General features: G+C 66.4%; 1 protein-coding gene across 2 annotated transcripts in view; it reads right to left on the reverse strand.

Annotated features, from left to right (window-relative positions):
• Positions 1–1,977: 1,977 nt before the first annotated feature.
• EPPK1 (epiplakin 1) overlaps positions 1,978–20,498 on the reverse strand; it is a 29,142-nt gene continuing 10,621 nt past the window's right edge. For both annotated transcript variants that reach the window (XM_073230321.1, XM_037023321.2), the window contains exon 2: positions 1,978–18,750. In XM_073230321.1, the coding sequence (XP_073086422.1) occupies positions 2,068–18,696 (16,629 nt within the window). In that variant the 5' untranslated portion in view covers positions 18,697–18,750 and the 3' untranslated portion in view covers positions 1,978–2,067. The remainder of the gene's footprint in view (positions 18,751–20,498) is intronic.

Genomic DNA, 20,498 nt, shown 5'->3' on the forward strand with positions numbered 1-20,498 from the left:
AGTATGGCTCGTGATCACCTTGGAGCCCTCCCCCATAGCTGTCTGCACTGACAGCTGGGCCATCTATCAGCGCTTGACCCTGTGGTTGCTGACATGGTACCATGCCAACTGGATGGTTGGTCACAGGCGCCTTTGGGGGCGAGAGTTGTGGCAAGACCTATGGGCCTCTGTTCAGACTAAGACTGTTACTGTATATCATGTGACTGGCCATTTGCCTTTGGCATCCCCAAGGAATGATGAAGCGGACACACTGGCCCCGGTGTGCTGGCTACAAGGAAAGCCTGCCTCCGATGTGGCCCAATGGCTATACCAGTGTTTGTTGCACACGGGGCAAAAGACAATGTGGGCTTTAGCCCATAGGTGGGGCTTGCCATTGACCTTTGAGGAAGTCAGCAGAGCCCGGAAGGAGTGCCTTGTGTGCTCTCAGGGGGACTTACACCGAGTCCCACAACAACATGGGACAATAGTAAGGGAGCCAATACCCCTTGTCAGGTGGCAAATAGACTATATTTGGCCTCTGCCCATATCAGAAGGATATCAGTATGCCGTGACTTGTGTGGACACAGCTACTGGACTATTGGTTGCTTTTCCTGCACGTTGCACAGATCAGGAAACCACCCAGAGGGGCCTGGAGCATCTCTTTGCAGCCTATGGCCGGTCGCAGGTGATTAAGGGTGATCAAGGCTCCCACTTTACTGGCCATGCGTTACAAGAAGGGTGCAGCAATTAGGAACAAAGTGGAAATTTTATGTACCATATAATCTTACTGGGGCAGGCATGATAGAGAGGTCCAATGGTTTGTTGAAATCTGGCCTGAAGTCAGACACCAATAGTCTACGTGGTTGGTCAGTTCATTTATGGACAGTGCTGCAGTGTTTGAATGTAGCAGCCAAGTAAAGGAGCCTTGAGCGCTGTGGATATGCTCACACACCTTGATGTCTCTCCTATACAGTTGTACTTCCAAACCAAAGTTATTGAAGCCAGGATATGGCCAGCAGAACAACACCCTGCTGCCAGCCCCTACTGCATTAAGCCCTGGAGACACTGTTGAATGGACCTGGCCCTGGACATTTTGACACAGGGACCAGCAATGGCTGGCCTTCTGGCATCTTGGGGGAAAGGCCTGGAAGATGGCTTCCTGTGTATTCCTGGAATAACAGCTGAATGGCCCCCAAACGTCACCGTAGTGTATCCAATATGTCCAGGAGATAAGAGCACCTTACGGGGAAGTTTTGTTTTATCTTTATGACCAGTACATGCACCTCCCATACCCCTATATACTGACCCATCTGTAACTCCCACAGGGAGGGGGGTGAAAGTCTGGTCACTAGACCAGGACGAGATTCCATTCCTGCCACTGTCCTATCACAGGACCCCTCTTCTGCATGTATCCTACCTGATGGACAAGACTTGCATATGCTGGTGCCATTAAACCATGTATCTTACTACTGTTAGGGTTATTTTCTCCTAATGTCCTTGCAGCCTGAATGCGCTCCCTGGCTACAGCTGCCGCGTGATGATTGCTCTGAACCCTCAGCTACTGCCTCCCTATGAAATGGACAAGCTATGGACTTACTCTGCGTAAGACACGGAACCTGCCTGAATCCTCCACCTTGATGATTATCATGATTTTATTGCCGTTCCTATTGTTATGTCATTAGTCTGGTCACAGTGCTCCACTTTTCTTCCCTAGGAACCACTGCAGAAGAAGGGGAATGAGTAGATTGTAAGTGAGATTTCTGGAGACGTGGTAGGTAGGTAAATCTATAACATTTTCAGATTAACTCTCTCAGCTATGGTAAATTTTCATATCCTCAGAAGTGAAAACAAGTTCATCTCCATGTCAATGGGAAATTAGCTGGGCCACAGAAGGCCTATCTGAAATATTCAGTTTAACGGGAAAGGGTGGCTTGGTTGCTTTCTTCACTGCTTCCAGAAAACAGTAGAAACATGGCCCTCGATTTAGTAAGCGAAAAATGGGTTTTGAAAACTTTATTCCTGACTTTCACATATACCGATTTTTAGACGGATTTTGCCTGGCATTTCCTCTGCCCAGACATTCACCATTCAATCAAAACACACAGTGAGAAAGAGGAGACCAGTCTCGGGGTCCTCCACGCAGCGCTCCAGCAGCTGCCGGTAGGTGAGGTTCTCGTGCGTGCTGGGGTCGAAGAAGCCCCTGGTGTCGTCGCCGGGGTCCGCCAGGACGCGGCTCATCTCCTCGTCGAAGTAGCCGCGCTCGTAGGCCACGTGCACGGGCAGGCGGTGGCTGTGCACGGGGTCGATGATGCCGCCCGTGGCGATCTGGGCCTCCAGCAGGCGGATGCCGTGGTCGCGCACGATGAGGTCCTTCTTCATGGCCTGGAACAGGGAGAGCCGCTCGCCGCTGTAGGGGTCGGTGTAGCCGGTGACGGCGCGCTCGGCCGACAGCAGCTTCTCCCGGATCTCGCCGCCCACCACGCCCGCGGCCACCGCCTCCTCCACGGACAGCCTCTGGTTGCGCACGGGGTCGATGACGAAGCCGGTGGCCGCCTGCGCCTCCAGCAGCACCAGGGCCGTGCCCGGCCGCAGGACGCCCTTCCACATGGCCTGGTAGACGCTCATCTTCTCCTGCCGCCCGGGCTCGTCCTTGGCGGGCGCCAGCACGCCCGCGATGCAGCTCGTGCCCTCCAGGTAGCGCTTGACCGAGTCCATCTCCGTCACCTCCTGCGGGGTCTTGGTGCCCTGGGCCAGGTCCCGCAGGGTCTCGGGGCCCAGGATCCCGGACGTGCGCAGCTCGGACGCCGACACCTGGCGCCTCAGGCCCCGGAAGGACAGTTTGCTCAGCCGCTCCTCCGCCTCCTCGATGACCTGGGTGAGGGTGGCGACGAGGGCGGGCAGGGCCAGGGCGCCGGCCGCGTGCTGGGCCAGGAGCTCATCCCGGCGGGCCTGGCTCAGGTAGGAGGAGGAGAGGACGTCCCACACGGAGACCCGCTGGCCCCGGAACTGCCCGGCGTGCACCTCCATGGTGGCGGCACGCAGGGCCTGCTCCCGCAGGCGGCCGGCGGCCTGGGCGTCGGCCCCGCCCGCAGAGGGCCGGGCGTCGCCGTCACCACGACCGAGCGGGTCGGGCTCCTGCGGGTCGGAGGAGGCGTGCCCCTGTGCGTGCTCGGACCCGTGGGCCGCCTCGGCCTCCTCGATGATGGCGGTCAGCCGGCGGGTCAGCGCGGGCAAGCCCAGCGTCCCCGAGCCGAACTGGGCCAGCAGCTGCTCCCGCGTGGCGCCGCCCACGTAGCTGGACGCCAGCACGTCCCACACGGGCTGCGCCGGCCCCCGCAGGCGTCCCACCTTGACCTCCATGGTGGCGGCACTCAGGGCCCCCCGAGGGTCCGGGGGGGCCGGGAGCGGGACCCCGTCCTCGGCCCGGGCCGGCAGCGAGGCGAGGGCGGCGGCCACCCCCTGCGCGGTCAGCGTGCCCGCCTGGTACCTGAGCAGCAGGTCCTGCCGCAGGCTCTCGGGAACCTCCCGATGGAAGAGGAGCTCCCAGACGGAGAGGCTCTGGCCCTGCAGGGCGCCCGAGCCCGGCGTCACGCGGGCGTCACGCAGGGCGCCGCGCAGCTCCTCGCTCAGCTGGTGCACGGCGGAGTCCCGGCCGGCCAGCTGCAGCATGTAGAGGCCCGTCTCGGGGTCCTCCACGCAGCGCTCCAGCAGCTGCCGGTAGGTGAGGTTCTCGTGCGTGCTGGGGTCGAAGAAGCCCCTGGTGTCGTCGCCGGGGTCCGCCAGGACGCGGCTCATCTCCTCGTCGAAGTAGCCGCGCTCGTAGGCCACGTGCACGGGCAGGCGGTGGCTGTGCACGGGGTCGATGATGCCGCCCGTGGCGATCTGGGCCTCCAGCAGGCGGATGCCGTGGTCGCGCACGATGAGGTCCTTCTTCATGGCCTGGAACAGGGAGAGCCGCTCGCCGCTGTAGGGGTCGGTGTAGCCGGTGACGGCGCGCTCGGCCGACAGCAGCTTCTCCCGGATCTCGCCGCCCACCACGCCCGCGGCCACCGCCTCCTCCACGGACAGCCTCTGGTTGCGCACGGGGTCGATGACGAAGCCGGTGGCCGCCTGCGCCTCCAGCAGCACCAGGGCCGTGCCCGGCCGCAGGACGCCCTTCCACATGGCCTGGTAGACGCTCATCTTCTCCTGCCGCCCGGGCTCGTCCTTGGCGGGCGCCAGCACGCCCGCGATGCAGCTCGTGCCCTCCAGGTAGCGCTTGACCGAGTCCATCTCCGTCACCTCCTGCGGGGTCTTGGTGCCCTGGGCCAGGTCCCGCAGGGTCTCGGGGCCCAGGATCCCGGACGTGCGCAGCTCGGACGCCGACACCTGGCGCCTCAGGCCCCGGAAGGACAGCTTGCTCAGCCGCTCCTCCGCCTCCTCGATGACCTGGGTGAGGGTGGCGACGAGGGCGGGCAGGGCCAGGGCGCCGGCCGCGTGCTGGGCCAGGAGCTCATCCCGGCGGGCCTGGCTCAGGTAGGAGGAGGAGAGGACGTCCCACACGGAGACCCGCTGGCCCCGGAACTGCCCGGCGTGCACCTCCATGGTGGCGGCACGCAGGGCCTGCTCCCGCAGGCGGCCGGCGGCCTGGGCGTCGGCCCCGCCCGCAGAGGGCCGGGCGTCGCCGTCACCACGACCGAGCGGGTCGGGCTCCTGCGGGTCGGAGGAGGCGTGCCCCTGTGCGTGCTCGGACCCGTGGGCCGCCTCGGCCTCCTCGATGATGGCGGTCAGCCGGCGGGTCAGCGCGGGCAAGCCCAGCGTCCCCGAGCCGAACTGGGCCAGCAGCTGCTCCCGCGTGGCGCCGCCCACGTAGCTGGACGCCAGCACGTCCCACACGGGCTGCGCCGGCCCCCGCAGGCGTCCCACCTTGACCTCCATGGTGGCGGCACTCAGGGCCCCCCGAGGGTCCGGGGGGGCCGGGAGCGGGACCCCGTCCTCGGCCCGGGCCGGCAGCGAGGCGAGGGCGGCGGCCACCCCCTGCGCGGTCAGCGTGCCCGCCTGGTACCTGAGCAGCAGGTCCTGCCGCAGGCTCTCGGGAACCTCCCGATGGAAGAGGAGCTCCCAGACGGAGAGGCTCTGGCCCTGCAGGGCGCCCGAGCCCGGCGTCACGCGGGCGTCACGCAGGGCGCCGCGCAGCTCCTCGCTCAGCTGGTGCACGGCGGAGTCCCGGCCGGCCAGCTGCAGCATGTAGAGGCCCGTCTCGGGGTCCTCCACGCAGCGCTCCAGCAGCTGCCGGTAGGTGAGGTTCTCGTGCGTGCTGGGGTCGAAGAAGCCCCTGGTGTCGTCGCCGGGGTCCGCCAGGACGCGGCTCATCTCCTCGTCGAAGTAGCCGCGCTCGTAGGCCACGTGCACGGGCAGGCGGTGGCTGTGCACGGGGTCGATGATGCCGCCCGTGGCGATCTGGGCCTCCAGCAGGCGGATGCCGTGGTCGCGCACGATGAGGTCCTTCTTCATGGCCTGGAACAGGGAGAGCCGCTCGCCGCTGTAGGGGTCGGTGTAGCCGGTGACGGCGCGCTCGGCCGACAGCAGCTTCTCCCGGATCTCGCCGCCCACCACGCCCGCGGCCACCGCCTCCTCCACGGACAGCCTCTGGTTGCGCACGGGGTCGATGACGAAGCCGGTGGCCGCCTGCGCCTCCAGCAGCACCAGGGCCGTGCCCGGCCGCAGGACGCCCTTCCACATGGCCTGGTAGACGCTCATCTTCTCCTGCCGCCCGGGCTCGTCCTTGGCGGGCGCCAGCACGCCCGCGATGCAGCTCGTGCCCTCCAGGTAGCGCTTGACCGAGTCCATCTCCGTCACCTCCTGCGGGGTCTTGGTGCCCTGGGCCAGGTCCCGCAGGGTCTCGGGGCCCAGGATCCCGGACGTGCGCAGCTCGGACGCCGACACCTGGCGCCTCAGGCCCCGGAAGGACAGCTTGCTCAGCCGCTCCTCCGCCTCCTCGATGACCTGGGTGAGGGTGGCGACGAGGGCGGGCAGGGCCAGGGCGCCGGCCGCGTGCTGGGCCAGGAGCTCATCCCGGCGGGCCTGGCTCAGGTAGGAGGAGGAGAGGACGTCCCACACGGAGACCCGCTGGCCCCGGAACTGCCCGGCGTGCACCTCCATGGTGGCGGCACGCAGGGCCTGCTCCCGCAGGCGGCCGGCGGCCTGGGCGTCGGCCCCGCCCGCAGAGGGCCGGGCGTCGCCGTCACCACGACCGAGCGGGTCGGGCTCCTGCGGGTCGGAGGAGGCGTGCCCCTGTGCGTGCTCGGACCCGTGGGCCGCCTCGGCCTCCTCGATGATGGCGGTCAGCCGGCGGGTCAGCGCGGGCAAGCCCAGCGTCCCCGAGCCGAACTGGGCCAGCAGCTGCTCCCGCGTGGCGCCGCCCACGTAGCTGGACGCCAGCACGTCCCACACGGGCTGCGCCGGCCCCCGCAGGCGTCCCACCTTGACCTCCATGGTGGCGGCACTCAGGGCCCCCCGAGGGTCCGGGGGGGCCGGGAGCGGGACCCCGTCCTCGGCCCGGGCCGGCAGCGAGGCGAGGGCGGCGGCCACCCCCTGCGCGGTCAGCGTGCCCGCCTGGTACCTGAGCAGCAGGTCCTGCCGCAGGCTCTCGGGAACCTCCCGATGGAAGAGGAGCTCCCAGACGGAGAGGCTCTGGCCCTGCAGGGCGCCCGAGCCCGGCGTCACGCGGGCGTCACGCAGGGCGCCGCGCAGCTCCTCGCTCAGCTGGTGCACGGCGGAGTCCCGGCCGGCCAGCTGCAGCATGTAGAGGCCCGTCTCGGGGTCCTCCACGCAGCGCTCCAGCAGCTGCCGGTAGGTGAGGTTCTCGTGCGTGCTGGGGTCGAAGAAGCCCCTGGTGTCGTCGCCGGGGTCCGCCAGGACGCGGCTCATCTCCTCGTCGAAGTAGCCGCGCTCGTAGGCCACGTGCACGGGCAGGCGGTGGCTGTGCACGGGGTCGATGATGCCGCCCGTGGCGATCTGGGCCTCCAGCAGGCGGATGCCGTGGTCGCGCACGATGAGGTCCTTCTTCATGGCCTGGAACAGGGAGAGCCGCTCGCCGCTGTAGGGGTCGGTGTAGCCGGTGACGGCGCGCTCGGCCGACAGCAGCTTCTCCCGGATCTCGCCGCCCACCACGCCCGCGGCCACCGCCTCCTCCACGGACAGCCTCTGGTTGCGCACGGGGTCGATGACGAAGCCGGTGGCCGCCTGCGCCTCCAGCAGCACCAGGGCCGTGCCCGGCCGCAGGACGCCCTTCCACATGGCCTGGTAGACGCTCATCTTCTCCTGCCGCCCGGGCTCGTCCTTGGCGGGCGCCAGCACGCCCGCGATGCAGCTCGTGCCCTCCAGGTAGCGCTTGACCGAGTCCATCTCCGTCACCTCCTGCGGGGTCTTGGTGCCCTGGGCCAGGTCCCGCAGGGTCTCGGGGCCCAGGATCCCGGACGTGCGCAGCTCGGACGCCGACACCTGGCGCCTCAGGCCCCGGAAGGACAGCTTGCTCAGCCGCTCCTCCGCCTCCTCGATGACCTGGGTGAGGGTGGCGACGAGGGCGGGCAGGGCCAGGGCGCCGGCCGCGTGCTGGGCCAGGAGCTCATCCCGGCGGGCCTGGCTCAGGTAGGAGGAGGAGAGGACGTCCCACACGGAGACCCGCTGGCCCCGGAACTGCCCGGCGTGCACCTCCATGGTGGCGGCACGCAGGGCCTGCTCCCGCAGGCGGCCGGCGGCCTGGGCGTCGGCCCCGCCCGCAGAGGGCCGGGCGTCGCCGTCACCACGACCGAGCGGGTCGGGCTCCTGCGGGTCGGAGGAGGCGTGCCCCTGTGCGTGCTCGGACCCGTGGGCCGCCTCGGCCTCCTCGATGATGGCGGTCAGCCGGCGGGTCAGCGCGGGCAAGCCCAGCGTCCCCGAGCCGAACTGGGCCAGCAGCTGCTCCCGCGTGGCGCCGCCCACGTAGCTGGACGCCAGCACGTCCCACACGGGCTGCGCCGGCCCCCGCAGGCGTCCCACCTTGACCTCCATGGTGGCGGCACTCAGGGCCCCCCGAGGGTCCGGGGGGGCCGGGAGCGGGACCCCGTCCTCGGCCCGGGCCGGCAGCGAGGCGAGGGCGGCGGCCACCCCCTGCGCGGTCAGCGTGCCCGCCTGGTACCTGAGCAGCAGGTCCTGCCGCAGGCTCTCGGGAACCTCCCGATGGAAGAGGAGCTCCCAGACGGAGAGGCTCTGGCCCTGCAGGGCGCCCGAGCCCGGCGTCACGCGGGCGTCACGCAGGGCGCCGCGCAGCTCCTCGCTCAGCTGGTGCACGGCGGAGTCCCGGCCGGCCAGCTGCAGCATGTAGAGGCCCGTCTCGGGGTCCTCCACGCAGCGCTCCAGCAGCTGCCGGTAGGTGAGGTTCTCGTGCGTGCTGGGGTCGAAGAAGCCCCTGGTGTCGTCGCCGGGGTCCGCCAGGACGCGGCTCATCTCCTCGTCGAAGTAGCCGCGCTCGTAGGCCACGTGCACGGGCAGGCGGTGGCTGTGCACGGGGTCGATGATGCCGCCCGTGGCGATCTGGGCCTCCAGCAGGCGGATGCCGTGGTCGCGCACGATGAGGTCCTTCTTCATGGCCTGGAACAGGGAGAGCCGCTCGCCGCTGTAGGGGTCGGTGTAGCCGGTGACGGCGCGCTCGGCCGACAGCAGCTTCTCCCGGATCTCGCCGCCCACCACGCCCGCGGCCACCGCCTCCTCCACGGACAGCCTCTGGTTGCGCACGGGGTCGATGACGAAGCCGGTGGCCGCCTGCGCCTCCAGCAGCACCAGGGCCGTGCCCGGCCGCAGGACGCCCTTCCACATGGCCTGGTAGACGCTCATCTTCTCCTGCCGCCCGGGCTCGTCCTTGGCGGGCGCCAGCACGCCCGCGATGCAGCTCGTGCCCTCCAGGTAGCGCTTGACCGAGTCCATCTCCGTCACCTCCTGCGGGGTCTTGGTGCCCTGGGCCAGGTCCCGCAGGGTCTCGGGGCCCAGGATCCCGGACGTGCGCAGCTCGGACGCCGACACCTGGCGCCTCAGGCCCCGGAAGGACAGCTTGCTCAGCCGCTCCTCCGCCTCCTCGATGACCTGGGTGAGGGTGGCGACGAGGGCGGGCAGGGCCAGGGCGCCGGCCGCGTGCTGGGCCAGGAGCTCATCCCGGCGGGCCTGGCTCAGGTAGGAGGAGGAGAGGACGTCCCACACGGAGACCCGCTGGCCCCGGAACTGCCCGGCGTGCACCTCCATGGTGGCGGCACGCAGGGCCTGCTCCCGCAGGCGGCCGGCGGCCTGGGCGTCGGCCCCGCCCGCAGAGGGCCGGGCGTCGCCGTCACCACGACCGAGCGGGTCGGGCTCCTGCGGGTCGGAGGAGGCGTGCCCCTGTGCGTGCTCGGACCCGTGGGCCGCCTCGGCCTCCTCGATGATGGCGGTCAGCCGGCGGGTCAGCGCGGGCAAGCCCAGCGTCCCCGAGCCGAACTGGGCCAGCAGCTGCTCCCGCGTGGCGCCGCCCACGTAGCTGGACGCCAGCACGTCCCACACGGGCTGCGCCGGCCCCCGCAGGCGTCCCACCTTGACCTCCATGGTGGCGGCACTCAGGGCCCCCCGAGGGTCCGGGGGGGCCGGGAGCGGGACCCCGTCCTCGGCCCGGGCCGGCAGCGAGGCGAGGGCGGCGGCCACCCCCTGCGCGGTCAGCGTGCCCGCCTGGTACCTGAGCAGCAGGTCCTGCCGCAGGCTCTCGGGAACCTCCCGATGGAAGAGGAGCTCCCAGACGGAGAGGCTCTGGCCCTGCAGGGCGCCCGAGCCCGGCGTCACGCGGGCGTCACGCAGGGCGCCGCGCAGCTCCTCGCTCAGCTGGTGCACGGCGGAGTCCCGGCCGGCCAGCTGCAGCATGTAGAGGCCCGTCTCGGGGTCCTCCACGCAGCGCTCCAGCAGCTGCCGGTAGGTGAGGTTCTCGTGCGTGCTGGGGTCGAAGAAGCCCCTGGTGTCGTCGCCGGGGTCCGCCAGGACGCGGCTCATCTCCTCGTCGAAGTAGCCGCGCTCGTAGGCCACGTGCACGGGCAGGCGGTGGCTGTGCACGGGGTCGATGATGCCGCCCGTGGCGATCTGGGCCTCCAGCAGGCGGATGCCGTGGTCGCGCACGATGAGGTCCTTCTTCATGGCCTGGAACAGGGAGAGCCGCTCGCCGCTGTAGGGGTCGGTGTAGCCGGTGACGGCGCGCTCGGCCGACAGCAGCTTCTCCCGGATCTCGCCGCCCACCACGCCCGCGGCCACCGCCTCCTCCACGGACAGCCTCTGGTTGCGCACGGGGTCGATGACGAAGCCGGTGGCCGCCTGCGCCTCCAGCAGCACCAGGGCCGTGCCCGGCCGCAGGACGCCCTTCCACATGGCCTGGTAGACGCTCATCTTCTCCTGCCGCCCGGGCTCGTCCTTGGCGGGCGCCAGCACGCCCGCGATGCAGCTCGTGCCCTCCAGGTAGCGCTTGACCGAGTCCATCTCCGTCACCTCCTGCGGGGTCTTGGTGCCCTGGGCCAGGTCCCGCAGGGTCTCGGGGCCCAGGATCCCGGACGTGCGCAGCTCGGACGCCGACACCTGGCGCCTCAGGCCCCGGAAGGACAGCTTGCTCAGCCGCTCCTCCGCCTCCTCGATGACCTGGGTGAGGGTGGCGACGAGGGCGGGCAGGGCCAGGGCGCCGGCCGCGTGCTGGGCCAGGAGCTCATCCCGGCGGGCCTGGCTCAGGTAGGAGGAGGAGAGGACGTCCCACACGGAGACCCGCTGGCCCCGGAACTGCCCGGCGTGCACCTCCATGGTGGCGGCACGCAGGGCCTGCTCCCGCAGGCGGCCGGCGGCCTGGGCGTCGGCCCCGCCCGCAGAGGGCCGGGCGTCGCCGTCACCACGACCGAGCGGGTCGGGCTCCTGCGGGTCGGAGGAGGCGTGCCCCTGTGCGTGCTCGGACCCGTGGGCCGCCTCGGCCTCCTCGATGATGGCGGTCAGCCGGCGGGTCAGCGCGGGCAAGCCCAGCGTCCCCGAGCCGAACTGGGCCAGCAGCTGCTCCCGCGTGGCGCCGCCCACGTAGCTGGACGCCAGCACGTCCCACACGGGCTGCGCCGGCCCCCGCAGGCGTCCCACCTTGACCTCCATGGTGGCGGCACTCAGGGCCCCCCGAGGGTCCGGGGGGGCCGGGAGCGGGACCCCGTCCTCGGCCCGGGCCGGCAGCGAGGCGAGGGCGGCGGCCACCCCCTGCGCGGTCAGCGTGCCCGCCTGGTACCTGAGCAGCAGGTCCTGCCGCAGGCTCTCGGGAACCTCCCGATGGAAGAGGAGCTCCCAGACGGAGAGGCTCTGGCCCTGCAGGGCGCCCGAGCCCGGCGTCACGCGGGCGTCACGCAGGGCGCCGCGCAGCTCCTCGCTCAGCTGGTGCACGGCGGAGTCCCGGCCGGCCAGCTGCAGCATGTAGAGGCCCGTCTCGGGGTCCTCCACGCAGCGCTCCAGCAGCTGCCGGTAGGTGAGGTTCTCGTGCGTGCTGGGGTCGAAGAAGCCCCTGGTGTCGTCGCCGGGGTCCGCCAGGACGCGGCTCATCTCCTCGTCGAAGTAGCCGCGCTCGTAGGCCACGTGCACGGGCAGGCGGTGGCTGTGCACGGGGTCGATGATGCCGCCCGTGGCGATCTGGGCCTCCAGCAGGCGGATGCCGTGGTCGCGCACGATGAGGTCCTTCTTCATGGCCTGGAACAGGGAGAGCCGCTCGCCGCTGTAGGGGTCGGTGTAGCCGGTGACGGCGCGCTCGGCCGACAGCAGCTTCTCCCGGATCTCGCCGCCCACCACGCCCGCGGCCACCGCCTCCTCCACGGACAGCCTCTGGTTGCGCACGGGGTCGATGACGAAGCCGGTGGCCGCCTGCGCCTCCAGCAGCACCAGGGCCGTGCCCGGCCGCAGGACGCCCTTCCACATGGCCTGGTAGACGCTCATCTTCTCCTGCCGCCCGGGCTCGTCCTTGGCGGGCGCCAGCACGCCCGCGATGCAGCTCGTGCCCTCCAGGTAGCTTTTAAGCTCTTTGGTGTTTTTAAGGTCTTCCAGTGACCGATGTCCTCTTTCCAGTTCCTCTAGTGTCCTTTTGGTGATGATATCTGAATGTAACAGCTCAGAGGCTGTGATCTGTCTTCGAATCCCTCTGAACCATAATTGTTTTTCATTCTTCTCCTTTTCATTGATTATTTCTGAAATAATTTTTGCCACATGGTCTAGTGCATGTCTGAAGTCCGATCTGTACTTTCCTGCTATCTGAAGCTTCTTGTCCTCTGTCACATATCTGGTGTTCAAAAGATCCCACACTGACGGCTTTTGGTCTTTGTACCTTCCCTTGGTGACTTCCACCCACTCAGCCTCAAGCGCTCTTCTTGTCGCCTCTTCTATGTACGTGCAGTCCTTCCCTCTGCCGACGACAGGGAACAGAGCCCAGCCTGTCCCTGGTGCCCGCGTGCTCCTCTCCTGTAGCTCCTGGTATGTGACCTTCTCTTGGGTGTTGGGATCCACAAACCTTTTATTTATGCATTTATGATCCGATACAAGTGCACTCATGTCCTGGGCCAGACAGCCACGTGTGTAGGCTGTGTCCAGCGGGACCCGGTCGTGGTGCAGGGGGTCAACAATGCCCCCCGTGGCCACCTGCACCTCGAGCAGTCTAAGCCCCTCCTCCCAGTCGACTAATTTCCGTTTCATGGCCTGGAACAGGGAGAGGGCGTCTCCAGTGGCCGGGTCCACGTAACCTTTGGCAGCCTTCTCAGCATCTAGGAGCCTCCCCTTCAACTCTGTCCCAACCAGTCCAGCAGCCACAGCCTCGTGCACAGAAAACCTCCGGTGGGTGCAAGGGTCCAGTATGAATCCTGTGGCCGCCTGTGCCTCTAGGAGCTGGGCTGCAAACCCGATGGGGATCAGCCCTCTTCTACTGGCCTCATAGAAGCTCATCGCCTCATGTGTGGAGGGTGTGGTCACCCCTGCGATGCAGCCCCTTCCTTCCAAATAGCCCTTCACGTGCTCCAGCCTTCCGAGGTCCTGCCCTCTGCCTTTCTCTCTGCACAGGGTATCCAGCATCTTTTTATCAATGATTCCAGAGCTGAATAACTCTGCAGCTGTCACCTCCCCGCCAATGCCTGCCACCTTGATGACCGCGTTTTGCTTTTCTGTCTCTTCAACTGTAGCTCTGATGATTGCCACCAATTGCTCTGTGTTCACATTCTGGGCTCTGATCTCCTGAACAAGCTCCTGCTTCCTGTCCTCTGTGAAGTATTCGGAGGACAGCAGGTCCCAGAAAGAGACCATCTGACCAGCAAACCTTCCCACATGCATTTCCAGAGTTTTGGATTGCAGAACTTGCCTTGTGGCTTCATCAATACATGTGTAGGTTTCTCCTTTCTTTACAATTTGCAGCATGTAGAGGCCTGTCTCGGGGTCCTCCACGCAGCGCTCCAGCAGCTGCCGGTAGGTGAGGTTCTCGTGTGTGTTGGGGTCGAAGAAGCCCCTGGTGTTGTCGCCGGGGTCCGCCAGGATGCGGCTCATCTCCTCATCGAAGTAGCCACGCTCATAGGCCACGTGCACGGGCAGGCGGTGGCTGTGCACGGGGTCGATGATGCCGCCTGTGGCGATCTGGGCCTCCAGCAGGTGGATGCCATGGTCCCACACAATGAGGTCCTTCTTCATGGCCTGGAACAGGGAGAGCCGCTCGCCGGTGTAGGGGTCGGTGTATCCGGTGACGGCGCGCTCGGCCGACAGCAGCTTCTCCCGGATCTCGCCGCCCACCACACCCGCGGCCACCGCCTCCTCCACGGACAGCCTCTGGTTGCGCACGGGGTCGATGACGAAGCCGGTGGCCGCCTGCGCCTCCAGCAGCACCAGCGCCGTGCCCGGTCGCAGGACGCCCGTCCACATGGCCTGGTAGATGCTCATCTTCTCCTTTGTGCCCTGGATGAGGACCCCAGCGATGACGTTGCCTCCTTCCACGACCTGCCTCATGCCGTCCATCTCTGCCGCCTCCCTCACAGTCCTCCTGCCCTGATTCAGCTCATCCAGCGTCGTCTTGTTGATCAGCTGGGACCTGAAGAGGTCAGTGGCTGACACCTGCTTCCGGACCCCTCTCAAGGCAGTTTCTGAGGGCTGCCTCTCTGAGGCTTCAACCAGGGCAGTGACAGCACTGACCACCCACTTCAGGGCTGTGGCCCTTCCAGACTGGCAGAGAGCTGCTAGCTCTTGCCGCTTGTGAATGCCAATGTACTCTGAGTGCAGTAGGTCCCAGAGAGACACAGCGAGACCACTGAACCTCCCGGCACAGACAGGCACCTTCATGGCCTTCAGGGCTACCACTGTGTGGTTGTCTGCCTCCAACACCACATCCTCAGGGAGTGGTAACAGCCACAGGCCAGTGCTGGCATCCAGGACACATTGCTCCTTGAGCTGCTGGTACGTCACCTTTTCCCGAGCACTGGGATCAAAGAAGAACTTGTTGTCCTCATCTGTCGCAGTCAGTGCCCGGCCTGTGTGCTCATCCAAGAGGCCCAGCCTACAGGCTGCTGCCTGGGGCAGGTGCACCCCATGGGCAGGGTCCACTATGCCCCCTGTGGCCAGCTGCACCTGCAGGAGTGGGAGGCCCTCGCTCCAGGGCACAAGCCCCTTCCCCATAGCCTGCCACAGTGAGAGGCAAACCCCTGAGTCAGGGTCTGCATACCCGGTCACTGCCTGCTCGGCCCTCTGGAGCTGCTCAGTCAGTGCCCCGCCCACCAGGCCAGCCTTCACTGCATCCTCCACTGACAGCCTCTGGTTGGTCAGAGGATCGACAAGAAATCCAGACCCGACCTGGGCCTCCAGCAGTCTGTGCCCCAGGCCCACAGGCAGGAGGCCATCCCTCACAGCCTGGGCAATGCTCACCTTGGCCCCTGAGGGCTGCAGTACCACACCAGCCACACAGCCTGTGCCCCATAGGCAGTCCTTCACCATCGGCTGCTCAGCGACATCCACAGTTGAGCAGGTGCCTTGAGCCAGCGCTTCCAGGGTCTCCTGGGTGATGATGCCGGCATCCAGCAGCCGGACGGCAGGAAGCTCACCACGTGGGCCAGGCACTGTGACGCGGGCCCGCAGCAGGAGCTCCGCACCCCGCACCCACCTCTGCACGGCCGCCCGCAGCTGCTGCACAGGGGTCTTCCCCACCCTGAAGTCCTCCAAGAAGCCCCTCCGCTGTTGCTCGGTGAAGTGCCAGGAGCCCAGCAGCTCCCAGAGGGATGTGCCATCCTCAGTCCCTTGTGTGGCCTGCAGGGTCTCCTGGACTTGCTCATCTGTGAGGACGGCAGGAGAGCTTTCCAGAAGGGGCAGGAGATGAAGGCTAGAGGCCTCTTCCCTCAGACACTGCTCCATGAGGTGGGCATAGCTGGTGCGCCCCCGGCCGTCCAGCGTGGGGAAGGTCTCAGAGGAGCTGAGTAAGACTGTCTCCATCTCCTGGTCAATGCAGCCACGCTGGGTGGCCACGGGCATGGGGAGGTGGTGGTGGCCTATGGGGTCAATGACCCCTCCAGTGGCTACCTGGGCCTCCAAGAGGCAGATGGCTTGCTCCACAGGGACAAGGCCCTTCTTCATGGCCTGAAACAGGGACACACATGTCCCAGAGAAGGGGTCCCTGAATCCAGTGACGGCACCCTCGGCCCACCTCAGCCTGCCATAGAGCTCTGGCCCCACAAGCTGCCTGCACACAGCCTCGTCCACCGACAGGGTCTCCAGGCTATGGGGGTCAATAATGGCTCCAGTGGCTGCCTGGGCCTCCAGCAGGGCCAGGGCCACTCCTGGCCCCAGCAGCTTCTGCTTCATGGCCTGGTAGAGGCTGAGCCGCTGGCTGGAGGGTTGCAGCAGCACGCCACCCACAGCGCCCAGGCCGCTCAGGTGCTTGCGGACACTGTCCTTGCGCAGAAGGGCCTCAGGGCTGAGTGCCCCTGCCAGCACCTGGTCCAGGTGCTCCTGGTCAATGATGTGGGCCTCCAGGAGCTGGTGGACGGTGACTCGGCCCCTCAGTGTGGGCAGTGTGATGTCCGCCCACCTCTCCATGTCTCTCTCTAGGAGCTGTGCAACTTGCTCCAGGGAGGCCCTGTGCAGGCAGTGGTCCTGCAGGAGCTGCCTCCTCCGGTCCTCGCTGAAGTATTCCGAGTTGACCAGCTCCCACGCAGAGACCCTTTGCCCCTGGAACCGCCCATACTTCACTGACAGCAGCAGGCTCTGGAAGGCCTGCCGGGTGGCACTGTCCACCAGCTGGGGCTGTGTGGGGTTGAGTGGCAGGAGGCGCAGGCCCGTCTCGGGGTCCTCCACACAGCGCTCCAGCAGCTGCCGGTAGGTGAGGTTCTCGTGCGTATTGGGGTCGAAGAAGCCTTTGGTGTCATCGCCGGGGTCCGCCAGGATGCAGCTCATCTCCTCGTCGAAGTAGCCACGCTCGTAGGCCACGTGCACGGGCAGGCGGTGGCTGTGCACGGGGTCGATGATGCCGCCCGTGGCGATCTGGGCCTCCAGCAGGCGGATGCCGTGGTCGCGCACGATGAGGTCCTTCTTCATGGCCTGGAACAGGGAGAGCCGCTCTCCGGTGTAGGGGTCGGTGTAGCCGGTGACGGCGCGCTCAGCCGACAGCAGCTTGGTGAACACATTGGGCCCGATGACGAGAGTCCTCAGCGCCTCCTCCACAGAATATCTCTTGTTTTCTTTTGGGTCGATAATGAAGCCTGTGGCTGCCTGTGCCTCCAGGAGGACGAGGGCTGTGCCCGGCTTGAGAAGCCCCTTCCCACCAGCGTCATAGATGCTGAGCCGCTCCTGGGAGCCAGGCAGCAGCAGGCCAGCGATGCCACTGGTGCCCTGCAAGTACCTCCGCACAGAGTCCAGGCTGCCCACTTCCTGGGCTGTGGTCTCTCCTCGCTCCAGCTGCTCATACACATCCTTGTCAATGATTCCTGCTTTCAGCAACTCTCCAGATGTCACAGGGACCCTTAGCCCAGCAAAGGTGGTCCTGGCAGTGGCTGCAGCCTGCTCAAGAATAGTGGTCAGCGCAGATGCCAGCTCTCCCACTGAGAGGGCCCCCTCCTTGTGCTGCTGGGCCAGTGCCGCCCTTTGTGCCACTGGGACGGCATCGGAGAAGAGCAGCTCCCAGAGAGACATGGGCTGGCCCTGGAACCTTCCCACAGAGACAGTGGCCATGGCCGCACTCAAGGCCCGCCGGGTGCTGTGCTCAATGAACGGGGGCCCCTGTGGCTCTTCTCCAAGGGCCCCACCTGAGATGGGCAGGAAGGCCAGCCCTGTCTCTGGGTCAGTGGCACAGCGGGCCAGCAGCTGCCCATAACCAAGGCTCTCCCCTGTGCTGGGGTCCAGGAAGCCAGTGGTCTGAGAGAGGCACTGCTCTGTCTCTTTGTCCAGGCAGGCAAAATGCAGAGCGGCCTCCAGGGGCAGCCGGAGCCTGCGGGATGGACACACTAGCCCGCCTGTGGCCAGCTGGGCATCCAGAAGCCGCAGTGCCAGAGGCCTGTCCACCAGTCCCTTCTTCATAGCCTGGAAAAGGGGGACCTGCGTGCCACTGAAGGGGTCATGGTACCCAGTCACCGCCTGCTCTGCCACCAGGAGCTGCCTGTAGAGCTCTGGGCCAACGAGGCCCGCCCTTACTGCCTCATCCAGCCACAGTGGCCGGCCAGTGGCTGGGTCCACCAGTGTGCAGGTGGCAGCCTGAGCCTCCAGGAGCTGGACAGCAGCGCCCAGGGGGAGCAGGTGCTCAGTGATGGCCCAGAAGAAGCTCTTCTTGTGGTTGGAGGGCAGCAGGACGACACCAGCCATTCCACCGGTGCCCTGCAGATAGCGGCGCACCTCGGCTCGCGTGCTCACATCCTCCACAGCCAGCCTGCCCTCCCGCAGGTCCTGGGCTGTACCCTCGCCTAGGATCCCTACCTCCAGCAGCTCAGCCAAGCTCACTGCCCCGCTCAGGGTGCGGAAAGTGGTCTTGAGGGGCAGCAGGGCCAGCCCTGAGCCAGGGGCCCGCACGCACCTCCCCAGCAGCTCGCTGTAGGGCAGCTGCTCTAGTGTGTTGGGGTCCATGAAGCCCGGAATGCCAGAACTGGGTCTGCGCTCTGCCAGGCCCTGCCACACCTCCTGGTCCAGGAGGCCCTGCTGGCAGGCCAGCTCTGGGGCCATGCGCATACCCTGGACGGGGTCTATCAGGCCCCCAGTAGCCAGCTGGGCCTCCAGCCAGCTCCACCCCCGTGCCCTGTCCACAACCTGCTTCCCGATGGCCTGGAAGAGAGCCAGCCTCCCACACCCGTAGGGGTCAGGGTACCCAGTGACTGCACACTCAGCAAACAACAGCTTCTCCCTCACCTCCAGGCCCACTAGGCCCTGCTGCAGGGCCTCGGACACGGGGAGCAGCTGGCCCTGGGTGGGGTCCACAAGGCCCCCAGTGGCTGCCTGGGCCTCCAGCAGAGCCAGCCCAAGGCCAGTGGGCAGGAGGCCCTGCTTCATGGCAGCATAGAGACTCCAGGTCTGGCCTGAGGCCTCCACAAGCACCCCAGCAATGCTCTTGGGCTGGGTGGATGAGGTGGCCTCAGCTCGGGACCCAGAAGGGGTGCTGGCTCCCAACACGGTCTTCAAGGTTTTGGGGACAGTGGGTGGCTCAGTGCCATTGATGACCAGGACATCAGAAGGAGAGGTGTGGCCGTTCATCGTGCCTGTTGGTCGTGCAGCACTCACTCACCCAGGGTTCGTCGTGTCTGTTCCCTGTAGGGAATGGAGAGGTTCCATTAGGGACCCTGGGAGGGCCCAGGCAGGTGGGAGGGAAGACCTAGTCAGGGGCCAGTCTCAGACCCTAGACCTGCCTCCAGAACTGGCCAGCCCTCCTGGGGGACAAGGCCCAGCATGCAGGGGAGGCGGCTCCCGGGAGGGATCGTGTGAACACTGGGCCTGAGGTCAGCAGGGTGGCCTCCAGGACTCATGGGCTGCTTTCTCCTGCCGGCCATCCTCTGGCCTCCAACTCCCTGGACTCCCCTGACCCTGTTTGCTACAGTCGGGGCTCAGCCATGCACCCACCCTCAGCCTCACCTTCCAACCACTCGGTCCACCCCCCTGATACCCACAGGCCCCACCCCAACCCCGCCACCCCATGGGTGGTCTCCATGTGTTTGTGGACACCAGCACCCCACCTCATTATTCCTCCACCTCCCCTCTTCTGGTGACCTTCCCCAAACCCAGACCTGCTGCTACAGACGCCTCTGCTCGGGCCTCGGCTCCCTCCCAGCTCCCCAGTAAGCTCCAGGCAGACCCCTGCCGTCTGACCCCTGAGGTCTCTGCCTCAGCCTGGCTCCAAGTCCTCCTCTGCCCACCCCAAGCCCTGTGCCCTCTGGGCTGTGTCACCTCTGTGCTTACACCCAGCCTGGGGGCCCTGGGAGGCCAAAGACTCACTGCCTATGTGCTGGTCCTGTCTCCTGGCACTGCCAGGCCCTGGACGGCTGGCTACAAGTCCCTGCCACCCCCATGGCTGCCCCTTCTCAGCAGAGAGCTGTGTGCCCTGATTCTCTGGGCAGCAGTGACAGGGGTCTGACCTCCCACATCACACCTGTACACCGACCTTCACCTAGACCTGTCCCCTTCTATGCCGAGTTGAACTGTGTCCCTCAGAAAGGTGTGTCCAAGTCCTAACCCCCCGTCCATCTGACTGTGGCATCACTTGGAGTAGGGTCTTTGTAGAAGTAACGAAGTTGAAATGAGGTCACATGGCAGTCAGGGATCCCCAACCCAACACAACAGGAAGAGGGGGCAGTGGGGGTGTGCCAAGATGGCGAAAGCTGAGGGCTATGTGCGACGCCCTGACCCCAGACTCTGGTCAGCAGAGCTGAGAGAATAGGTCCCACCTGTGGCAATTGTGCTGCCAGCCCAGGAAATGGCTGCCTCTCTCTATCCTCTGCCCTGTTAACAGGTCCGCCCCTCAGAACCACTCCCACCCCAGCCCTGGCCCACACCCCAGGGCGGCTGGCCTGGGGCCTCAGCTCTGCACTCGCCCTCTGACCCCACCCGCAGCCCCTGCTAAGGGGACCCTGGACTCTGGCCGCCAAGCCCAACAAAAGCATTTCAGATCTGAGCACCGTGCACCTCTGGGTCACGGGGCGTGGGGACCTTTCTCCTTGGGGATACGGTCTGCTCTGTCTTATTTACCCATTAAATCAGACAGCCCTGTGGACTGCCTCGAGCCCCTAAATCCACACCTTGAGCCCAGCCTGTCCTGATGCCCCAGTACCACGAGTAGTGGCCTCGCAAGGAGCCAAAACCTCTCAGCACCCCTGTGATGGGCTCGCCCAGCCCGCCCTGCAGGCCTGGGCCCTGAGCCCTTCACACTGCTCTCCCCCGGCTGGCCCCACGAGCGCAGCCCTCCATGCTGCCCCCCTCAGGGGGTGCCCGGTGGTCTCCCCGGCACACCTTGGCCTCAGCTCATGGCATCTGCTGTGTCACTCAAACCAGCCTCCCTGCTGTCC

This window comes from Manis javanica, chromosome 2 (genome assembly GCF_040802235.1).
Source record: "Manis javanica isolate MJ-LG chromosome 2, MJ_LKY, whole genome shotgun sequence".
NCBI classification, from domain to species: Eukaryota; Metazoa; Chordata; class Mammalia; order Pholidota; family Manidae; genus Manis; species Manis javanica.